Consider the following 24,986-nt stretch of genomic DNA (forward strand, 5'->3'; position numbering starts at 1 on the left):
GCAGTTGGCTTCAATGATTTCTACTCCCAAATTTTTAGCTAGCTCGAGACCTGCAATCATGGCTTCATACTCGGCCTCGTTGTTAGTCAATCTGATAGTTTTAATAGATTGTCTAATAATGCCACCCGTGGGCGGTTTCAAAACTATGCCGAGCCCGGACCCCTTTACGTTCGAAGCCCCATCCGTAAAAAAAGATCCATACCCCCGATGATGTACCTGATTTCAACAGTTCTTTTTCGGCTTCGGGTACGAGGGCTGGTGTGAAATCGGCCACGAAGTCTGCTAGGACTTGAGACTTGATAGCCGTGCGGGGTTGATATTCTATATCGTACCCACTGAGTTCGACGGCCCATTTGGCCAGTCGACCTGATAACTCGAGTTTGTGCAAAATATTACGAAGCGGGTAAGTGGACAATACGCATATGGGATGACATTGGAAGTATGACCTTAACTTCCTCGAGGCGCTTATCAGTGCAAGCGCCAACCTTTCTAGGAGCGGATATCTAGTTTTCGCCTCTCCTAAGGTCCGACTCGTATAATAAACTGGGAATTGCGTACCTCGCTCTTCTCGAACTAGGACACCGCTTATGGCTACTTCCGATACTGCCAAGTACAAACAAAGTTTCTCGTCCGTTTTTGGAGTGTGAAGCCGTGGTGCGCTTGATAGATATCGCTTTAGTCCTTCTAATGCTTGTTGGCACTCCGGGGTCCAAGAAAAATCATTCTTCTTTTTGAGTAGAGAAAAATATTTATGACTTCGATCGGATGATCTCAATATGAATCGGCTTAAGGCGGCGATCCGACCTGTTAGTCTTTGTACGGCCTTCACGCTGTCTACGACGGTGATGTCTTCAACAGCCTTGATTTTATCGGGGTTGATCTCTATTCCCCGATGTGATACCATGAAGCCGAGGACTTTGCCCGAACCGACCCCGAAGGCATATTTTTCGGGGTTGAGATTCATTTTGTATTTCCTCAGAATCTCGAACATTTCCTGCAAATGAATTAAATGGTTCTCTGCGCAGGGATTTGACTAACATGTCATTAATATAAACCTTCATTGATTTTCCTATTTGTTCTTCGAACATTTTATTCACTAGGCGTTGGTAAGTAGCCCCTGCATTTTTTAGCCCGAAGGGCATCACATTATAACAATACGTTCTATATTTGGTGACAAATGAGTTTTTTCCTGGTCCTCCGGGTTCATCTGTATTTGATTATACCCGGTCACCCGGAATAGGCATCGAGAAAAGTGAGGATCTCGTGGCCGGCCGTGGCATCGATCATGCGATCGATGTTGGGCAACGAAAAAGAATCTTTGGGGCATGCTTTGTTCAAATCCTTATAGTCCACGCACATTCTAAGTTTGTCCCCTTTTTTAGGGACTACAACTACGTTGGCTAACCATTCGGGATATTTTATCTCCCGAATGGACCCTATTTTGAGAAGTTTGGTTACCTCGTCCTTTATGAAGGCGTTCTTTCTATCGGACTGGGGTCTTCTTTTTTGCTTCACCGGTCTGAACCTACGGTCCAAACTTAGCTGATGCGTCGTTATGTCCGGCGGGATCCCTGTTATATCTAAATAGGACCAGGCAAAACAATCGATGTTATTGATAAGAAATTAAACGAGTTTCTTCCTGAGTTCAGGGCTCAACCCCGTTCCCAAGTATACCTTTTGCTCGGGCCGGCGCTCGATTAATATGACTTGCTCTAGCTCCTCGATCGTCGATTTTGTGGCATCGGAGTCATCGGGAATTACGAAAGATTGAGGGACCCTTTGGACTCCATCCTCTTCGATTATCTGGTTGTCTGGCTGTGTTGAAACCGCTGTCTGTGATTGCTATTTGGTGTCACGTTCTCCTTCCGGGCCCGATCCTTTTATCGGCAAAAGTGAGGACATTGGCTTAGCTTCGTCGACGGCGAACATTTCTTTTGCGGCTGGTTGCTCTCCGTACACTGTTTTGACATCTCCCGACGTCGGAAATTTGAGGACCTGGTGTAGGGTCGAAGGCACGACTCTCATGTTGTGGATCCATGGCCTTCCGAAAAGGGCGTTATACCTCATATCGCCTTCGATCGCGTGAAACTTTGTTTTCTGGACAGTTCCGGCCACGTTTATTGGTATGACTATCTCCCCTTTGGTGGTTTCGCATGCCATATTGAACCCGTTTAGGACCAGAGTTGCAGGTACGATCTGATCCTGCAGGCCGAGCTGCTCCACTACCTTCAATCGGATGATATTAGCCGAGCTACCTGGATCGATCAACACACGCTTAATTTTAGTTTTATTTATGAGTACAGATATTACCAGCGCGTCGTTGTGAGGTTGGATGACCCCCTCTACATCTTCATCACCAAAGGACAGAGTCCCCATAGGTGCGTAATCTTGAGTCCGAGATCGCTTTTTCCTCACCATCGATGTTTTAGTGTGTTTACGCATCGGTCCCCGAGGGGTATCGATGCCGCCGATGATCATGTGGATAAGGTGTTGTGGTTATTCTTGCTCGTTCTGCTTGCTCAAATCCCTACTTCTAAAATGGCTCTTTGCCCTATCACTCATAAACTCCCGAAGATGCCCTTTGTTAAATAGGCGAGCTATTTCCTCTCTTAGTTGCTTGCAATCTTCTGTTCTGTGGCCATGGGTACCGTGATATTCGCACTTTTGATTGGGATTTCTTCGGGCAGGATCGGTCTGCATTGGTCGAGGCCATTTAGTGTCTTCGATGCGTCCGATGGCCGACACGAGAGCGGATGCACCAATGCTGAAGTTATATTCTGGTAATCGAGGTTCTTCTATAGGCTCGACGTATTTATCGAAGCCGCTCTTACTCATAAGCCCCCGAGAATTTTGTCCCCGATCAATTCTTTGACTGTTCCGAACTGCGTTGCGTGTTGAACCATTGTTCACTCGATCGCCCAGTCATCGGTGACCGGGGGTAATTCCATGCGTTCCATTTGAAATCGGGATACGAATTCCCTCAGTATTTCTCCCTGCCTTTGCTTTACTTTGAAGAGGTCTGATTTTCTCGTTGCAACCTTTATGGCACCAGCATGCGCTTTTACGAACGAATCTGCTAACATGGCAAAAGAATCGATGGAATTCGGTGGTAAATTGTGGTACCAAATCATAGCTCCTTTCGAGAGGGTCTCCCCGAACTTTTTCAATAGCACGGATTCGATCTCATCGTCTTCCAAATCGTTGCCTTTTATGGCACATGTGTAAGAGGTGACATATTCGTTAGGATCGATCGTATCATTATATTTGAGAATTTCGGGCATACGGAATTTTTTGGGGATTGGCTTCGGTGCCGCACTCGACGGAAAAGGCTTTGGTATGAATTTTTTTGAATCAAGCCCTTTTATCATTGGTGGAGCCCCCGGGATTTGATCGACCCTGGCATTATACGTTTCCACCCTCTTGTCGTTGGCTTCAACGCATTTTGTGAGTTCCTCGAGCAATTTAGTAATTCCGGGAGTAGTCCCCGATTCCTGCTCGTTAGATTTTACTATGGCAGGCTCTGTTCTGGGAGTGACTTCTCGAAGTGGATTGGAAATCGGCCTGCTTTGTGCGCGAGTTTGGCTTTGTAGCTGAGCTATCGCTAATTGCTGGGCTTGCAACATCTCGAAGATCATGCGTAAGCTGGCCCCGATCTCCTCTGGGTTTTGGGTGTTTTGGGCTACGGATCGAGCTCCGCCCTGAATGCTTCTTTCCGGTTCGGAACGCTGGTTCGCTTCCAAAGCAATTTGTGAATTGACATCCTGTGGTATTTCGGCTCGAATCTCGGGTAGTGCCAAGTTGTTGGTTTTATCTTGAAGGCCAACTTCGTAATCGGTCGGTGAAGCCATTCAATTGGCGGCTATTCGTAGCCGAGCCTGAATTGAAGATGTTTTCAAAAATAAGTGACCACTGTTATCCTCGGCCCCACGGTGGGCGCCAAAATGTTTACCCGAAAAATGGATAGAGTTGAATTTATATGGAGTTCCGAAGATATGTGGTACAACTTAATACAAAATGCAAGGATAAATAAATATATGAATATAGATTGGAGAAAATGTAATCTAGACCAGGCAATCACGAACAGTGAATCTTAGGATTTAACAAAATAGAATCAATCTAAGAAACTAGAATGATCACTTTTTTTTGTACAGAAAATAATATTTTTGTTATAATGTAAATCTCAGAAAAAAGATGTCCCTCCAGAAAATGATAAACAAGCCCTTTTATAGTGGAGGAATTTGTCTCCAAGCATAATAAAATAATCATCCAGTGGGAGACCCATGATAAATCAGCTTTTCCATAATTTCTGCCAAGATTCCCTCTAGTGGGATTACAACGACTTTTGTCTGCGAGCTCGATCTTGCTTAGAATCCTCGATTTTGGTTCGAGCTCGATTTAGGTTCGAACTTGTGACCTTGGTTCGAGCCCGACCCTGGTTCGAGCCCTTGAATTGATTCCAGGTCGACGTAGGTTGGTTTTTGGATAATCAACACGATAGATCTACCTGCGTCATAGTTCGATTCTTGTTCGAGTTTGATTATGATATCGATCTCATCCCGAACCGGCCTCCCCGGGTTCTAGGCTAGTTCGTGCCCCCTTTCGGGATCTTACTTCGATACACTACCCTTCGAACCGTACCGGATATGCCAAGGCTGAAATCTATTTCGACCGTATACACTTGGTTCAAGCAAGAAGAATTGAGGAGCTTGAGGCTCGATTGGCCTCAGTACTCGCCAAGGCCGAATCCGATGCTGAAACGGCAAAGGCTTATGCGGATGCGCTCGTGGGCATCTATCGGGCTGATGCTGAAGGTGCCCAAGTTCAGGCAAGAGAGGCAGCCGAATTCGTCGATAGTCGGGCACATTGGGTCGCCGAACTTGCTAAGTACTGATCCAGAAGAGAAACTCTCGAGGAGATTCATGCTCGCGGCTTCGATCTCACGGAAGAGATAAAAAAGGCAAAAAAACTCAAAGTTGATGCTGAAGCTCTGGTTTCCGTTGATGATGACGACGACGATAATGATGGGAGCAAGAGTGAATCCGAGAATGGGGGGGAACCTGATAAAGAAGAGACCGCTCCCGTTTGAATTTTTTTTAATTTTTTTTTTACGCTGTAACCACCCATGTAGATAAATTTTTGAGTATAGGCATATCTCTTCTTTCGCCGACTTGCTTTTGTTTCTGTTTCCTGTGTTGCGAGGATTTGCCTTATGAACATTTCCATAATGTTTTAAACCACTTAATCAAATTTAGACCTCGTAGTCTCTGCAACCGAGCGAGCGTTTGTTCAAACTTGGGGAAATGTATCCCTTTAGACTTATTAGTTGTCAATGATTCGATCTTGAAGAGAATATAGCCCGTGGGCGTGACGGTCGAGCGAGTGTTTGCTTGTACTCGAATTAATGTAGCCCGTAGGCTTGGTTGAGTAAATGATTCGAACTCGAAATTAATGTAGCCCGTAGGCTTAATAGCTGAGTGAGTGTTTGCTCGAACTCAAAATAAAAACTAGCCCGTAGGCTTGATCGAGTGAATGATTCGAACTCGAATTAATGTAGCCCGTAGGCTATTTGGTCGAGTGAGTGTTTGCTCAAACTCGAAATAAAAAATAGCCCATAGGCTTGATCGAGTGAATGATTCGAACTCGAATTAATGTAGCCCGTAGGCTATTTGATCGAGTGAGTATTTGCTCGAACTCGAAAATAAAAAATAGCCCGTAGGCTTGGTTGAGTAAAGGATTCGAACTCGAAATTAATGTAGCCCGTAGGCTTAATAGCCGAGTGAGTATTTGCTTGAACTCAAACTAAAAAATAGCCCGTAGGCTTGGTCGAGTGAATGATTCAAACTCGAATTAATGTAGCCCGTAGGCTATTTGGCCGAGTGAGTGTTTGCTCGAACTCGAAATAAAAAATAGCCCGTAGGCTTGATCGAGTGAATGATTCGAACTCGAATTAATGTAGCCCGTAGGCTATTTGGCCGAGTGAGTGTTTGCTCGAACTCGAAAATAAAAAATAGCCCGTAGGCTTGATTGAGTGAATGATTCGAACTCGAGTTAATGCAGCCCGCAGGCTTAATGGTCGAGTGAATGTTTGCGCGAACTCGAAATGAAAAATAGCCCGTAGACTTGATCGAGTGAATGATTCGAACTCGAGTTAATGCAGCACGTATACTATTTGGTCGAGTGAGTGTTTGCTCGCACTCGAAAATAAAAAATAGCCCGTAGGCTTGATCGAGTGAATGATTCGAACCCGAGTTAATGCAGCCCGTAGGCTTAATGGTCGAATGAATGTTTGCTCGAACTCAAAATAAAAAATAGCCCATAGGCTTGGTCGAGTGAATGATTCGAACTCGAATTAATGTAGCCCGTAGGCTATTTGGTCGAGTGAGTGTTTGCTCGAACTCGAAATAAAAAATAGCCCATAGGCTTAATCGAGTGAATGATTCGAACTCGAATTAATGTAGCCCGTAGGCTATTTGGTCGAGTGAGTGTTTGCTCGAACTCGAAGATAAAAAATAGAACGTAGGCTTGATCGAGTGAATGATTCGAACCCGAGTTAATGCACCCCGTAGGCTTAATGGTCGAATGAATGTTTGCTCAAACTCAAAATAAAAAATAGCTCGTAGGCTTAATGGTCGCATTATATCTTAATTCTTCGCATGTTATTACACGCCTGGGTTCAGGCCACCCTATACGAGCATGGCTCGCTTCGACCATTTGGCTCTTTACAGTTTTCCTATCAGGACCATGTAGCTATTAAGTAACTTTCTTATGGGGTCTCGGATATTATTATAAATGTTGCACGACCAGTGGTTGCCTCATTAAAAAACCTTGCCGAAAAACCCATTTGGGATAAAACCGGTCTAAGGGAAAAAGAGTGCAACGCGTGCTTTTTGGCGAGAGATCCGTCCCTTGTTCGGACTTCTGCAAGGGTCAGTTTCGAGATATAAACGAATATGGAAAGGTTGTACCTTAACAGTAGTACCATTTTAGATGTGATACATTCCAGTTGCTTGATAACTGTTTGCCATTTATAACGCCGATCCTGTACGACCCCATTCCGATGTCCTCGAGTACCTCATATGGTCCTTCCCAATTCGGTCCTAGCTTCCCTTCATTCGGATTTTGGGTATTGATGGCAATTTTTCTCAATACTAAGTCCCCAGGCTTGAAATGGCAGAGCTTGGTTCTTCGATTATAATACCTCTCGATTCGCTATTTTTGGGCGGCCATTCGGACGAGGGCAGCTTCTCGCCTTTCGTCCGATAGTTCGAGGCTTGTGTTCATAGCCTCGTTATTTGATTCTTCCATCGAGAATCGAAATCTGGCACTGGGTTCACCAACCTCGACTGGTATCAATGCTTCAGATCCATATACTAAGGAGAACGGGGTCGCCCCCGTACTGGATTTTGATGTTGTCCGATATGCCCAAAGGACTTCGGGTAGGATTTCTCTCCATCTCCTTTTAGCATCGTTCAACCTCTTCTTTAAGTTTTGAATGTCAGTTTTATTTGTTGATTCAGCTTGCCCATTCCCACTGGGGTGGTATGGCATCGATAGTATCCTTCTTATCTTGTGGTCTTCGAGGAATCTTGTTACTTTGCCGCCAATGAATTGCTTTCCATTGTCACATACTATTTCGGCGGGTATCCCGAACCGGCATATGATATGATCCCAAATAAAGTCTATAACTACTTTCTCTCTTATTTTCTCGAACGCCTGCGCTTCAACCCATTTAAAAAAATAGTCAATCATAAACAAAATGTGGCTTTACCTGGGGTAGATGGCAGAGGGCCGACGATATCCATTCCCCATTTCATGAAAAGCCACGGGGATAGGACCGAGTGGAGTTGTTCTCCGGGCTGGTGGATCATTGGTGCGAACCTTTGACATTTATCATATTTACGAACAAATTCCTTCGTATCTTTGCCCATATCGATCCAATAATACCCTGCTCTGATTATTTTTTGGACTAATGTGTCGGCTCCAGAGTGATTCCCGCAAGTACCCTCATGTACTTCCCGTAGGACATAATCGACATCCCCCGGGCCCAAGCATACCGCCAACGGTCCATCGAACGTTCTTCGGTACAGTGTTCCATCTGAAGCCAGAGTGAATCGAGCAGCCTTGGTCCTTAGGGTTTTGGAATCTTTAGGGTCCAATGGGAGTTTTCCGTTTTTCAAATATTCGATATACTTGTTTCTCCAATCCCAGGTTAAGCTTGTAGAATTTATTTCGGCGTGTCCTTCTTCGATTACTGATCTCGAAAGTTGAACAACATTCCCCGAGCCTGTATCATCTACCTCGACCGACGACCCCAAATTCGCCAGTGCATCGGCCTCATTATTCTGTTCCCGTGGCACATGCCGTAAAGTCCATTGTTTGAAATGGCGCAAAGTAATAAGCAGTTTATCTAAATACCTCTACATTCTACCTTCTCGAACTTCGAAAGTTTTGTTTACTTGACTCACCACCAGCAAGGAATCGCAGTTGGCGTCAATGATTTCTGCTCCTAAATTTCTAGCTAGCTCGAGACCTGCATTCATGGCTTTATACTCGGCCTCGTTGTTAGTCAATCTGATAGTTTTAATAGATTGTCTAATAATGCCACCCGTGGACAGTTTCAAAACTATGTCGAGCCCGGATCCCTTTACGTTCGAAGCCCCATCCGTAAAAAGGATCTATACCCCCGATGATGTACCTGATTTTAACTGTTCTTTTTCGGCTTCGGGTACGAGGGCTGGTGTGAAATCGGCACTGCTAGGACTTGAGACTTGATGGCCGTGCGTGGTTGATATTCGATATCGTACCCACTGGGTTCGACGGCCCATTTGGCCAGTCGGCCTGATAACTCGGGTTTGTGCAAAATATTACGAAGTAGGTAAGTGGACAATACGCATATGGGATGATATTGGAAGTATGGCCTTAACTTCCTTGAGGCGCTTATCAGTGCAAGCGCCAACCTTTCTAGGAGCGGATATCTAGTTTTCGCCTCTCCTAAGGTCCGACTCGTATAATAAACTGGGAATTGCATACCTCGCTCTTCTCGAACTAGGACACCGCTTATGGCTACTTCCGATACTGCCAAGTACAAACAAAGTTTCTCGTCCGTTTTTGGAGTGTGAAGCAGTGGTGCGCTTGATAGATATCGCTTTAGTCCTTCTAATGCTTGTTGGCACTCCGGGGTCCAAGAAAAATCGTTCTTCTTTTTGAGTAGAGAAAAATATTTATGACTTCGATCGGATGATCTCGATATGAATCGGCTTAAGGCGGCGATCCGACCCGTTAGTCTTTGTACGGCCTTCACGCTGTCTACGACGGTGATGTCTTCAACAGCCTTGATTTTATCGGGGTTAATCTCTATTCCCCAATGTGATACCATGAAGCCGAGGAATTTGCCCGAACCGACCCCGAAGGCACATTTTTCGGGGTTGAGCTTCATTTTGTATTTCCTCAGAATCTCGAACGTTTCCTGCAAATGAATTAAATGGTCCTATGCGTGCAGGGATTTGACTAACATGTCATCAATATAAACCTCCATTGATTTTCCTATTTGTTCTTCGAATATTTTATTCACTAGGCGTTGGTAAGTGGCTCCTGCATTTTTTAGCCCGAAGGGCATCACATTATAACAATACATTCCATATTTGGTGACTAATAAGGTTTTTTCCTGGTCCTCCGGGTTCATCTGTATTTGATTATACCCAGAATAGGCATCGAGAAAAGTAAGGATCTCGTGACCGGCTGTGGCATCGATCATGCGATCGATGTTGGGCAACGGAAAAGAATCTTTGGGGCATGCTTTGTTCAAATCCTTATAGTCCACGCACATTCTAAGTTTGTCCCATTTTTTAGGGACTACATCTACGTTGGCTAACCATTCGGGATATTTTACCTCCCGAATGGACCCTATTTTGAGAAGTTTGGTTACCTCGTCCTTTATGAAGGCGTTCTTTCTATCGGACTGGGGTCTTCTTTTTTGCTTCACCGGTCTGAACCTACGGTCCAAACTTAGCTGATGCGTCGTTATGTCCGGTGGGATCCCTGTTATATCTAAATGGGACCAGGCAAAACAATCGATGTTATTGATAAGAAATTGAACGAGTTTCTTCCTGAGTTCAGGGCTCAACCCCGTTCCCGAGTATACCTTTTGCTCGGATCGGCGCTCGATTAATATGACTTGCTCTAGCTCCTCGATCGTCGATTTTGTGGCATCAAAGTCATCGGGAATTACGAAAGATCGAGGGATCCTTTGATCTCCATCCTCTTCGATTATCTGGTTGTCTGGCTGGGTTGAAACCGCTGTCTGTGATTGCTATTTGGTGTCACGTTCTCCTTCCGGGCCCGATCCTTTTATCGGCAAAAGTGAGGACATTGACTTAGCTTCGTCGACGGCGAACATTTCTTTTGCGGCTGGTTGCTCTCCGTACACTGTTTTGACATCTCCCGACGTCGGAAATTTGAGGACCTGGTGTAGGGTCGAAGGCACGACTCTCATGTTGTGGATCCATGGCCTTCCGAAAAGGGCGTTATACCTCATATCGCCTTCGATCGCGTGAAACTTTGTTTTCTGGACAGTTCCGGCCACGTTTATTGGTATGACTATCTCCCCTTTGGTGGTTTCGCATGCCATATTGAACCCGTTTAGGACCAGAGTTGCAGGTACGATCTGATCCTGCAGGCCGAGCTGCTCCACTACCTTCAATCGGATGATATTAGCCGAGCTACCTGGATCGATCAACACACACTTAATTTTAGTTTTATTTACGAGTACAGATATTACCAGCGCGTCGTTGTGAGGTTGGATGACCCCCTCTACATCTTCATCACCAAAGGACAGAGTCCCCATAGGTGCGTAATCTTGAGTCCGAGATCGCTTTTTCCTCACCATCGATGTTTTAGTGTGTTTACGCATCGGTCCCCGAGGGGTATCGATGCCGCCGATGATCATGTGGATAAGGTGTTGTGGTTATTCTTGCTCGTTCTGCTTTCTCAAATCCCTACTTCTAAAATGGCTCTTTGCCCTATCACTCATAAACTCCCGAAGATGCCCTTTGTTAAATAGGCGAGCTATTTCCTCTCTTAGTTGCTTGCAATCTTCTGTTCTGTGGCCATGGGTACCGTGATATTCGCACTTTTGATTGGGATTTCTTCGGGCAGGATCGGTCTGCATTGGTCGAGGCCATTTAGTGTCTTCAATGCGTCCGATGGCCGACACGAGAGCGGATGCACCAATGCTGAAGTTATATTCTGATAATCGAGGTGCTTCTATAGGCTCGGCATATTTATTGAAGCCGCTCTCGAAGATCATGCGTAAGCTGGCCCCGATCTCCTTTGGGTTTTGGGTGTTTTGGGCTACGGATCGAGCTCCGCCCTGAATACTTCTTTCCGGTTCGAAACGCTGGTTCGCTTCCAAAGCAATTTGTGAATTGACATCCAGTGGTATTTCGGCTCGAATCTCGGGTAGTGCCAAGTTGTTGGTTTCATCTTGAAGGCCAACTTCGTAATCGGTCGGCGGCTATTCGTAGCCGAGCCTGAATTGAAGATGTTTTCGGAAATAAGTGACCACTGTTATCCTCAGCCCCACGGTGGGCGCCATACTGTTTACCCGAAAAATGGATATAGTTGAATTTATACGCAGTTCTGAAGATATGTGGTACAACTTAATACAAAATGCAAGGATAAATAAATATGTGAATATAGATTGGAGAAAATGTAATCTAGACCAGGCAATCACGAACAGTGAATCTTATGATTTAACAAAATAGAATCAATCTAAGAAACTAAAATGATCACTCTTTCTTGTAGAGGAAATAATATTTTTGTTATAATGTAAATCTCAGAAAAAAGATGTCCCTCCAGAAAATAATAAACAAGCCCTTTTATAGTGGAGGGATTTGGCTCCAAGCATAATAAAATAAATATCCAGTGGGAGACCCATGATAAGTCAGGTTTTCCATAATTTCTGCCAAGATTCCCTCTAGTGGGATTACAACGGCTTTTGTCTGCGAGTTCGATCTTGATTAGAATCCTCGGTTTTGGTTCGAGCTCGATTTTGGTTCGAACTTGTGACCTTGGTTCGAGCCCGACCCTGGTTCGAGCCCTTGAATTGATTCCAGGTCGACGTAGTTTGGTTTTTGGATTATCAACACGATAGATCTACCCACGTCATAGTTCGATTCTTGTTCGAGTTTGATTATGATATCGATCTCATCCCGAACCGCCTCCCCGGGTTCTAGGCTAGTTCGTACCCCCTTCGGGATCTTAGTTCGATACACCACCCTTCGAACTGTACCGGACATACTAAGACTGAAATCTATTTCGACCATATACATAGTTATAACTTTAAATTTGTTATTTACCTTTTCTTAAATTTCGTCCTTAGTTATTTTCATATTGTCGCCGTATCATTGAACTACTATTGATTAGTCATCATCCTGGATTATGGCGGAATAAATATAATTTCGCCACTCTTAGTAAAATATCTTATGTTTGAGTCTTTAAAATAAAATAAATTTTTTTATAGAAAACACTTCTCTCTTTCACAATTCTTACGCGGTATAGTCCAAATTAAGAGCTTTTGACAAAGTTAGTCACTCAGCGAAAACTATAAACAGCCGCCTAGCCTATAATTTCATATTACAACTTGTAGCATATTTGTGCTGCCCGGAGAATTTTAGGATGGGTCTATGTGTGAGACTCCTCTTAAATTTTGACAAATTGAAAAGTGGATCCTATGGTGTTACTTTATTAACTTTTTGCAATCTCCTACTTAGTTCTTAAAAAAATAAACTTTCTTTCTTCTTTGAAAAAAATTTAAATACCTTCTTTCTTCCTTGTACTTCAAAGTTCAAACCATTTCATCTTCTACTACAAAAATTTATCACTACTCCGTCAACTTCGCCGGCAAACTTCTTCTTTTTTTCTCACACAAGTATTACCTATCATGTCTCACACATGATAAAATTTCTCGTGCCGCCCTGTCCTCTCTAGTCGCCAAAGTCCAAAATTTTCTTGCATTCTTTCCTCTTCTTCCAATTTATCTCGTTCACTACAGCTCTACCAATCTTCGCTCTCGTATCTTCTTCTGGAAAACAAATCATTCACCAAAGAAAAAAAGAAATTGTAGTAAAAATCAATAATACAAACTCTTAGCACTTCTTTTCGGGCCAAATTTTTTTTTTATTCTTCCACTTCCATTCTTATTTTATAAAAAATTTCATCTTACCTTACCAAATTCTCCTATACAAAATAGATTGTCACTATACAAAAAATATACTAAATAGACTGTCACTATACAAGTTATATACAATAGACTGTCAGTATACAAAATATATACAAAATAGACTGTCACTATATAAAAAATATACAAAATAGACTGTCACTATACAATTTATATACAATAGACTGTTACTATACAAAATATTTACAAAATAGACTATCACAATACAAAAAATATACAAAATAGACTGTCACTATACAAAAAAATATACAAAGTAGACTGTCACTATACAATTTATATACAATAGACTATTACTATATAAAATATTTACAAAATAGACTGTCACTATACAAAAAATATACAAAATAGACTGTCACTATACAAAAATATACAAAATAGATATTTCGGGCTATTAGATATAATATGTTTGGTCCGGAGGGACATTTCGTGTCAATGAAAAAAAATATAGGCTATTAAAATTTTGAGAGTCTATAGAGGGTCATTTTCTCCCAAATTAATAGGACACGATACACATACAAAATATCGAACTACTATTGGTAAGTCACCTTCTCCCGGGATTTTGGTGAAATAAATATGATTTCTTGACTCTTATAAAATGTTTCATGTTCGAGTCCTTAAAAATAAAAATAATAAATATATATATATATATATATATATATATATATATATATATATATATATTCTTAACGGGTAATCGCTTCTCCTCTTAATAAATCTTACGCGATACAATATAAATTATTAGAAATAAATACTAGTACCAAACATAAAAATAAAAATTAAAAAAACTATTGGCCAGCCGCCATGGCCACTTCCACTTGCAAGTGGCATCTAAGAGTGTCCCCACCACCTTTGAAGTCTCTATCAAATAATCCTCTTGCCAATATATATGAACTTTTTTCACTTTCTACTTTTCCTTTTTCTCTTTTACCTTTCTTTTCCCTCCTATTCTGGACAATTTTATTTGTTTACCACTATCATATTCTCTTCCTTTTTATTATAAATATTAAAAAGTTAGAAGACAAAAAAAGAAATTTTTTAGGACATTCACTCTTTTCCATTTTTTAAAGAGGAGATGGATCGTAATTAGAGAAAAATATAATTAAAAAAGAGTAAAAAGAATTCTTTGGTGATATTTGATCCTTACATCTAAATAATGGAGGACATCATTGCCTCGGAGATATTTTTGTAAAACATTATGAGAAAGATGATCTAACGTGCAATATTAAGGCAATATTTTTTAGGAAAATAATAATAATAATAAATAAATAAAATATTACTATGTGAATGTATTCCCTTCTCATAAGAGATAGATTGAATTAATTTACTTTAAAAAGAAACGACTTTATTTTTATAAAGTTTATAACACTAATAAATATACCTAGAATTAGTATCTTAATTAGAGGAGATATTTTTTCAAAATTCATAAAGCAATAAAACATTACCTAAAATGAGTTGCCACTCTAAGAGATATGTCAAATCTCACTAATTATTGTTTGAAAGGAATTTTCCAATTTTGGTAATATGGACCTCAATTTGAATAACCTTTAAACAATAAGTTTTTATAAAAATATTCTTTTGCCATATATGTTATTCCAAAGCATTTGATTCTCTTAACTCTTACTACACAAATCTTTTTTTTTTTATTCCAAGAATGTCTCTAACCTATATTGATTCTAAACTAATTCTTTTCCTAATTGCACATAGTTCCCACTAGCCAAAAATGCACATTTCTTTTTCTATTTTAAAAATTGCAATGCATTTGTACAATGTTGAAAGAAAACTACCACAAAGACCAAATATCCAAAAGGAAGAACTCAAAGGACAAATCACTCTAGTTCATATTATCTGTTTTTTTAAAACTTTTGTATTTAAAAAAAAAGAGATTATTATATTTAATACTAAAAGTATTTGCATAATCTTTTCCTTAAATATTCCACTCAATTGACACTCGACTAGCCCCCAATCTGTCGCACTATTAGTAAACAAGATTATAATAAATTCTTTTTTAGGTAATTTTTTAGCTTTATACTACCCTTCAGATCTGACACACTATTGGTAAATAAGATTGTTTAAAAATAACAATAACAATTACGTCTCAATCCTAAACAACTTCGTGACGATTAATGAATCCCCATTGCTTCATTTAAGCTCAAATTATACCAGAATTGTGTAAAAAATTTAAAAAATTAAAAATCTATTAATTGGAACATTATGTATTTGAAAAAAATAAATAATAATATGTTGTTATTTTACAATGTCAAATATTTTAAATCGTTAAAAAAACTAATATTTGAGATCAAAATGACATAAATGTAGCTTTATCCACAAGGACCAATTACCCAAAAAAGGAGGACTCAAAAGGACAAATAATATTTGTCAAGATCACAAGAAAACTACAAAATGATACGTCCCTTTACCTATATCCCCTCATCTCAAGACTTCAATGCACTAGCACTTGTAATAAAGGTCAAGGGTCACTTCTCTCCACCCACCCCCTCTAGGGGCAAAATCTTATCCTTAAAAACAAAATAAAAAAAATATATATTTGGAATTTATACCAACATTATTCTTCTTTATCACGATTAGTAATAAAATTGAGGTTAAAATATGAATTAATTAATTACAATTGAATAATAGCACTCTTTTCAGCCGACGTGAAAATCTAATGTATAATTCTGTAGAGTTATAGTAAGAGTGACTATTTATCTGTCAAACTTTTTCACCTTAAACTTTCACTAAGAAATTGTGCTTCACTTTTAGTTATCTACTTTTAACTTTATACTCCCTTAAAAAAAGTATGTATTTTATAATTTTACTAATAATAATGATAACATTTTCAAAAATTTAGGAAAATAATTTGGGAAACGAGTAATTAATAATAAGAGTAAAACAGTAAAAAAAGACCGTCTTTCTCTTGACTTATTATAGTGGACAAGTAAAAATAAAAATATATTTTTTGTATAGTAAAGAAGAAGAGAGTAACTATTAGTATTAGTTACGAGTATTGCTCAAGTGACAAATAAAAAGGATCAAAGAGAATAATAATTTAGTATAGTAGACAAGTCAAAGTGAACAAAGAGAGTAATTAATAGTATTAGTTACAAGTATATTTATTGCGTTGATGTAAAATACTACTCCCTCCGTCTCATATTATGTGTCATGTTTATCTTTTACACGCCCCTTAAAGAAATATTAATTAGGAAAGGGATTAGACTATTCTACCCTTATTTATGTCTTAAGATATAATCTATTTATTCTATCTATGTGTTATCTCTATTTTTAAAAATAATTATTACTAAGAGTAAAAAAAGAAAAAATAATAAATTTTGTCTTTAATTTTTAAAATAATAAATAATTTGAGATAACTATTTCTAGTAACCATGACTGTTAATATGAGACGGAGGAAGTATTCCGCAAGTTTTTCTTCAAGTACATACACACGCATAAAAAGAACTTCCAGCACACACTAGTGTTAAAGTTTTCTCACTGTTTCACACATAAATACAGGCAATTTCCTAACTCAGAACATTAACTTTTTTATTAAATATATACTCATCAAATGCATCTACCTCTTTTATTAATTAAACGCTATAAATAGTGATAGATTTCCTTCATTAAATGAGTTCCAATTGGATAATTGAGTAATTTATTCCTTCTTATTCTATGTTACATACTTCATTTACCTTGATGTATCGTATCAATTTGGTATTAGTAATAAGTATATAGATATTTTATATAGTTTTTCAAAATACACTAAAATTTACCATAATATGTGACGTGATCGTATCTAATTACGCATATTCTTATCTCGTGATCAGTGCAGATTATCTCAAGGCCTTTCTTCCAAATATTAGTAGTGTTATTCAACATACATTAAAAATTAATAAAACGTCATACGTAACTGTTTAACGTATTTACACATGTCCTTATATGTGCTTCACGAGAGATCGTTCTCACGATCGGTGCATATTGACTTTTGGTGTAATCTTTGAAGTCTTTATTCCAAATATTGATAGTGCTCAAGATACATTAAAACCTAGCAAAATACTACACGAAACTCTCTAACGTATTGGCTCCATGATCAGTGCAAATTATTTTTGGTGTATTCTCTATAGTCTTTCTTCTAAATATTGGTGGTATTATTTAAGATACATTAAAACTTAGTAAAATACCATACGTAACTGTTTAATTAACATATTCACAAATATCCTTATATGTGCTTTAAAAGATATTGTCTCCACTATCGGTGCCTATTATTTTTGGTGTAATTTTTATGTCCTTATTCCAAATATTGAAAGTGTTATTCAAAATACATTAAAACCTAAAAAAATACTACACGTAACTGTCCAATGTATTTACACATGTTCTTACTTGTGCTTCAAGAGAGATTATCTCCACGATCAATGCAAATTATTTTTGGTGTAATCTTTGAAGTCTTTCTTCAGAATATTTGTGGTATTATTTAAGATACATTAAACTTAATAAAAAATCACACGTAGTTGTTTAACGTATTTACAAATATTTTAATATGTGCTTCAAAACAGATTGTCTCCACAATCGGTGCATACTAGCTTTTGGTGTAATCTCCGGAGTCTTTATTCCAAATGTTGATAGTGTTATTCAAAATACATTAAAATCTAGCAAAATACTATACATAGTTGTCTAACGTATTTAAACATATCTTTATTTGTGCTTTAAGAGAGATTGTCTCCACGATCAGTGTTAGATTATTTTGGTGTAATATTGAAGTCTTTCTTTCGGATATTGGTAGTATTATTCAAGATATATTAAAACTTAGTAAAATATCACACGTGATTGTATAACGTATTCACAAATATCCTTATTTGTGCTTCAAGCTAGAGAGATTGTCTCTACGATCGGTGCATATTATTTTTGGTGTAATGTCTGATGTCATTCCAAATATTAATAGTGTTATTCAAAATACATTAAAACTTAGCAAAATACTACACATAACTGTCCAATGTATTTACACATATTCTTATTTGTGCTTCAAGAAAGATTATCTCCATGATCAGTGCAGATTATTTTTGATGTAATCTATGAAGTATTTCTTTCGAATATTGGTGGTATTATTTAAGATACATTTAACTTAGTAAAATACCACACATAACTGTTTAACGTATATACAAATATTCTTATATGTGCTTCAAAACAGATTGTCTCCACGATCGGTGCATATTACTTTTAGCATGATCCTTGTAATTTTTTTGTGAGTGCTGGTACGTGTTATTCCCTTATACACTTAAACTTAGAGAAATACTAACTATAAATATACAAAATATTTATACGTATTCTTCTCTCTCACCAAGAAAAATTGTCTCCACGATTAGCGTGTGTTGCTTCTATCATAATCCCTTGAGTATATTTTCCAAATACTTGTACAAGTTATTCAAAAATACCCTAAAACTTAGCAAAATACTAAACATAACCACACCTATTAAGGCATCAAAAAATATTGTTTCAACTTAATCCCTAGAGTCTTTCTCCCAAATACTGATATTTGTTATTCGAAATACACTAAACCTTAAAATAATACTAAGGAGCCGTTTGTCCATAATTTCTTTTTTGTCGAAACTCATCTCAAAATCTTGTTTTGATCATACATTGCACTGAATTTTTGAAAAGCAATTTGAAGATGAGTTTCAAATTCGAAAAAATAAAATTTTCAAGTAAAAATTCATTTTCCCACACAAAAATGCATAATCGAATGCAATTTCAAATTTTAAATATATTATTTTTATATTAACTTCAAAAATTATATTTGTATGTCCAAACGCCTACTAATAACCATGTTAAATATTTGTAAATATCTCCTTTTTAAAAAAATACATACCCTTTTGTAACTCCACCCTTCTCATTCTCAAGTAGGAAAACACCTGGAAGCCCTCAAAATATAATATAATAAACTCAAAGAAAAACCAAAAACATAAACAAAGAAAAAGGTTGATTGGCTTGGCTTTTAACCAAAAGAGTTGACACCTTTCACCTATCCCCAATATATCACCACCGCCACAAAACAAATACAATATTCATTTTTTCCATTTAATAAAAAACTGCTTAGCACTATAATATTCATTTTTCTTGTAATATAAAATACTATACTATTGTACTATAACTTCCTCCTCTTTTTTTTTCCTTCTTCTCTCTCTCCTCTCTCTCTTTCTTTTCCCTTCTATAGTCTGAAGGGTCAATTATTTCTCATAGAGAAGAAGAGTTGAACAGACTTTTGGAACCCAAAAAAAAAAAAAAAAAAAAAAACTTTTGAGGTATTTTTCTTCTTCTTCCATAGAACCATTTCTTTTTTCTTTTTTTTGTGTGTGTGATCAAGTTGAGATTTTGATTGGTTTTTGATGTTATTTTCCACTTTGGTTTTTTCATTGTTGTCTGTAGAAATTTTTTTTGACTTTATTTTTTGACATTCTCATATAAAATGATATTGGTTTTTAATATTTAGCCATGTATTTTAGTGTAAAGATTGGAGCTTTTGCTTCATGATAGTTTTTTTTTATGTGATCAAGTTGAGATTTTTATTGGGTTTTGATGTTATTTTCCACTTTGGTTTCTTCATATTTGTCTGTAGAAATTTTTTTTGACTTCATTTTTTGACATTCTCATATGAAATGATCTTGGTTTTTAATATTTAGCCAGGTATTTTAGTGTAACGATTGGAGTTTTTGTTTCAAGATAGCTTTTTGGTGATCAAGTTGAGATTCTTATTGGGTTTTGATGTTATTTTCTACTTGGGTTTCTTCATTTTTGTCTTTAGAAAATCTTTTTGACTTCATTTGTTGACATTCTCATATAAACTGATCTTGGTTTTAGTATTTGGCCATGTGTTAAAAGCGTAAAAGGTTAGAGCTTTTGCATCAAAATTGCATTTTTCTGCTTTTCTTCTCTTTTTAGAAATTTGTCTTCAGAGATTTTTGTTTGACTTTATTTTTGATAGATTGATCTTGATTTTGCTGATTAACTTTCTGTTTTATGTGTTTTGCCTTGTGTTTCAGTGTAAAGATCGCCTTTTGCTTCAATATTAGATTTTTCTGCTTTTTCTTTGTTTTTTTAATAAACTTTTTTAGTTGAATTTGGCTTTTTACATCAAGAGATAACATCTAACATATGAATTTGGCTTTTCCTTTGTTTTGTTTTTTTTTTTAATTTGTTTTTGGCTATTTACATCAAGTGATAATTCTAACATATGAAATTAATAGTTTTATGGTCTCTTCAGTTACAAGGTTTTCAAGAAAATCCACTAGATTTTTTGCTCTTTTTTGTTATTGTGATTTCTGGTTGAGGGTTACAATAATTTCTTATATTTCAGATCTAGAAATATGTCAAATTTTGCTAAAAATGATATCTCGGAAAATGAAATGGAGATTATTTTTGATGATCTCGGCTTTTTTTAAGTGATGTGTACAAATTTAGTCTTCTTTTTGATGAAACTGCTTTATCACGGATGTCACTACTATAACTATCTGCCAAAAGAGCCACTTTTTTTTTCATCCTCTTAGCTTTTAGTTGAGCTCCATGAGTTTATTGTGATCTTCACATGTCTATCACTTTATTTTTTGAGGTGATTTAGTTCTACAAATTTGTAGGTGTTTCTTGATATTGATGTTTAACTTCCTTTATCTTGACTAGATTTGACTTATTCATGTCTTGTTTGTTTTCTTTTGAATTAAAATGGCCTTTGGTTGTTGCTAGATGAATTTAGATTTTCTTATTTTCTTTGTCTTTGTATTTGCAGGAGGGGAAGTCATCAATTTGAGGATTAGCTGTTTAATCCCATTTGGTTTCTTGAAGGTTGCTGCTTTTTTAACCGTTAATTCGGGGTTGCCAAGATGATGATGTTTGAAGAAATGGGGTTCTGTGGCGATCTTGATTTCTTCCCTGCTCCGCTAAAGGAAGTGGAAACAGCTGCTTCGCAGATCGAGCAGGAGCAGGAGCAGGAGCCGGTGATGGATGATGATTATAGCGATGAGGAGATTGATGTGGATGAGCTGGAGAGGAGGATGTGGAGGGACAAGATGAAGCTGAAAAGGCTGAAAGAAATGACTAAGGGGGGTAAGGAAGGTGTTGACGCTGTCAAACAACGCCAGTCTCAGGAGCAAGCGAGGAGGAAGAAGATGTCGAGGGCACAAGACGGGATCTTGAAATACATGTTGAAGATGATGGAAGTTTGTAAAGCTCAGGGTTTTGTTTATGGAATTATCCCGGAGAAAGGGAAACCGGTTACCGGGGCATCAGATAATCTCAGGGAGTGGTGGAAGGATAAAGTGAGGTTCGATCGAAATGGACCTGCAGCCATAGCAAAGTACCAAGCTGATAATGCGATTCCGGGCAAGAATGAGGGATCTAATCCGATTGGTCCTACCCCTCACACTTTGCAGGAGCTTCAAGATACCACTCTTGGCTCTTTATTATCAGCTTTGATGCAACATTGTGATCCTCCTCAGAGGCGATTTCCGTTGGAAAAAGGTGTTCCACCTCCGTGGTGGCCCACTGGACAGGAGGACTGGTGGCCTCAACTAGGCCTGTCGAAAGATCAAGGTCCTCCGCCTTATAAGAAGCCTCACGATCTGAAGAAGGCGTGGAAAGTTGGTGTTCTCACCGCGGTGATAAAGCACATGTCCCCTGATATCGCTAAGATTCGTAAGCTGGTAAGGCAATCAAAGTGTTTGCAGGATAAGATGACGGCCAAGGAAAGTGCAACTTGGCTTGCCATTATCAATCAGGAGGAAGTTTTGGCTCGAGAACTTTATCCTGATCGTTGTCCACCTTTGTCCTCAGCTGGTGGTAGTGGAACTTTTACTATGAATGACAGCAGTGAGTACGACGTTGACGGTGTTGTAGATGAGCCTAACTTTGATGTTCAAGAGCAAAAACCAAACCATCTCGGTTTGCTGAATGTTAATGTTGATCGATTCAAGGAGAGGCTGCCTATGCAACAACAATCTCTTCCAATCAAGGATGAAATTATGATTGCCAACTTAGATTTCACTCGGAAGAGGAAGCCAGCGGATGAGCTGACTTTCTTGATGGATCAGAAGATATATACTTGTGAGTGTCTTCAATGTCCGCACAGCGAGCTCCGCAATGGTTTTCAGGACAGATCCTCCAGAGACAATCATCAATTAACTTGTCCTTTCAGAAACTCTCCGCAATTTGGAGTTTCAAATTTTCATGTTGATGAAGTCAAGCCGGTTGTCTTTCCTCAACAATATGTCCAGCCAAAGCCAGCTTCTCTGCCGATTAACCAAGCTCCGCCTTCCTTTGATCTGTCAGGAATCGGGGTTCCTGAAGACGGGCAGAGGATGATCAATGAGCTTATGTCGTTCTACGATAATAATATACAAGGAAATAAAAGCTCAATGGCGGGGAACGTTGTGATGTCAAAAGAGCAGCCTCGTCAACAACCTAGTATTCAACAGAACAATTACCTACACAACCAAGGGATTATATTGGATGGAAATATCTTTGGGGACACCAACATTTCTGCTAACCATTCCATGTTCCCACAAGGTGATCGGTTTGATCAGTCCAAGGTTTTAACTTCACCATTCAATGCAGGCTCTAACGACAATTTCCATTTCATGTTCGGGTCTCCATTCAATTTACAGTCCACTGATTACACTGAAGCTCTTTCTGGGATTACACAGGATAACATGCCGAAGCAAGATGTTCCGGTTTGGTATTAGCAAAGGATGTGTGCTCAAATGTATATCAAGTACCACGACTTTGTGCACATGGATATCACTTGTTTCCAAGAGGGAAGATCTACACATTATCGAGTGGATTTGAATCGCCTACAGTTCTCTCGGTTTGGTGTTTCTGTTACTACGTAGTTGTAGAGGTTGGAGGATTCTGCATGGTGTAATGAAAAAGGTGTAAGAGACGTCCTCGGATATTCGCCATGCTGGTTAGAAAGAACTTATAGATGTTTTTAAATAAGGTAGTCGTCGTTTTGTTTTTACATAATTCTGTATAGGTTAGCTTTATTTGAGATTTCAATCTGTTTAAGTTTCTTAAATAACTGTACTTCGTCGATGATTCGTGGAATTGTGAACTCTTTTGTGCCTCTGGCTGGTCAAAGTATAAACTGTTACAATTCTCTGCAGCTGCAGTTTTCTTCTTGTTAAGTACTTTTTTGAGAGGTGATGGTGGTTGTGTAATGTAAAGCCAAAGCTGTGTGATATGTTTTAGCATCCTATATGCAATGGCTTAAGAATAAAGTGTTTTATCCAATGGTGTTTTTCTTGCTTTGTCCTCTTATTCAAGTCTGTTACAATGTAAGTTGTTGATTTCATGAAGTTGAATGTTTGGTCTAATTGAGTCTTGTGGATTGCTTTTTTGACATCTCTGAACATACAAGAATTTGCTGATACAACCTTCCAAAATAATAGTCGAAAAAATATACTATTTTTGGTTGTATATATATAGTATGTTATATACAAAAATTATATAAATTTTATATACTTTTTCGACTATAAAATGTAAATAGTTTCTGGCGCGGGCTAAATTTAATATCCTAGCATAATCCGTAGAATATAGTTACTTTGGTTGTCTCTATCTAAATAAACTTATTAATTGTGAATATTTAGACTATTAGTACAATGTTATTAGATAAGCGTTATTTCTCATCAGCACAATTATTAAATAATTTATTCACGAAGGCTTTAGGTAATTACAAAAGAGTAATCTAGTATTTTTTGTCTCTACTAAATTTTAAACTCTGATTTTTCATAATTTTTATTTGCTTTATTGATATCTAAGCAACACCCTTAAATGCATTACTGGCTACTTGTTTTTTTCTTGGATAATTGTGGTGTTCTGATTAGTTACACATACCTCAACTAATTTTACGAAATTCCCAGTAACCATGTAGTGGCATATTTGAAGAGAAGCCTCGGAGCCAACAGTAAAGTTATCTTTGTGTGACCTACAAGTCACGAGTTCGAGTCGTGGAATCAACCACTGATACTTCCAATAAGGTTGACTGCTTGAATCTTGCGACCCTTCACAGAATCTTGCGTGAATGCAAAATATTTTATGAACCGGATTAACTTCTAGTGCATATTTCTTAAATATCCTTAGTAATTTTCTTTCCCATTGACTCCCCCTTCCCCTCAAACGACTTGAAAATGAGTAGAAGTAACATTTGGGAAGGATAAGAAAGAAAGTACTTTTTATCCTTTTGGAGTAATTCCTAATCATTTCTCCATAAAGTTATGGTTTTGGTTCAGAGTTTCAACTCCAATAATTGGAGTTGACCATGGATAATGTTTCTTATTTTATATATATTAGCACAATTATGGATATAAAAAAATGAAAGCTAAATAGGGAAGTATTTGACTTGAAAAACGAACAATATGTATAAACATATTTTCTTTCCCAAGGAAAATATCACTTGATTTAGGGTGTGTTTGGTACGGAGGCAAATATTTTACATAAAAAATATTTTTCTTGAAAATATTTTTCTGAAAAATGAGTTATTTTATTATTTATTTTCCTTTGTTTGATTGATGAGTAAAATATTTTTTTCGGAAAATATTTTCTAATGCTATTCTCCTTACCCTCATTCTCCAAAATTCCTATATTTTATTTGCTCTCTCCCTCTCCCAAATATGTTTTTGAAACTTTATTTTCTTCGAGAATTTAATGGAGGGAAACGAGAGTAATAAGAGTACTGAATTGATTTGTAATAAAAGTGAAAAATTAGAAAATTTGGTAC

At 37.9% G+C, this 24,986-nt stretch overlaps 1 protein-coding gene across 3 annotated transcripts; it reads left to right on the forward strand.

Annotated features, from left to right (window-relative positions):
• Positions 1 to 19,353: 19,353 nt before the first annotated feature.
• Positions 19,354 to 23,500, forward strand: LOC107814269 (protein ETHYLENE INSENSITIVE 3-like). Of its 3 annotated transcripts, none has more exons than XM_016639649.2 (2): positions 19,354 to 19,524; positions 21,003 to 23,372. In XM_016639649.2, exon 2 carries the CDS (start codon positions 21,097 to 21,099, stop codon positions 22,951 to 22,953), a length of 1,857 nt encoding a protein of 618 aa, XP_016495135.1. In that variant the 5' UTR covers positions 19,354 to 19,524; positions 21,003 to 21,096; the 3' UTR covers positions 22,954 to 23,372.
• Positions 23,501 to 24,986: the final 1,486 nt, after the last annotated feature.

The sequence above is a fragment of the Nicotiana tabacum genome, chromosome 19 (assembly GCF_000715075.1).
Source record: "Nicotiana tabacum cultivar K326 chromosome 19, ASM71507v2, whole genome shotgun sequence".
In the NCBI taxonomy this organism is placed as follows: Eukaryota; Viridiplantae; Streptophyta; class Magnoliopsida; order Solanales; family Solanaceae; genus Nicotiana; species Nicotiana tabacum.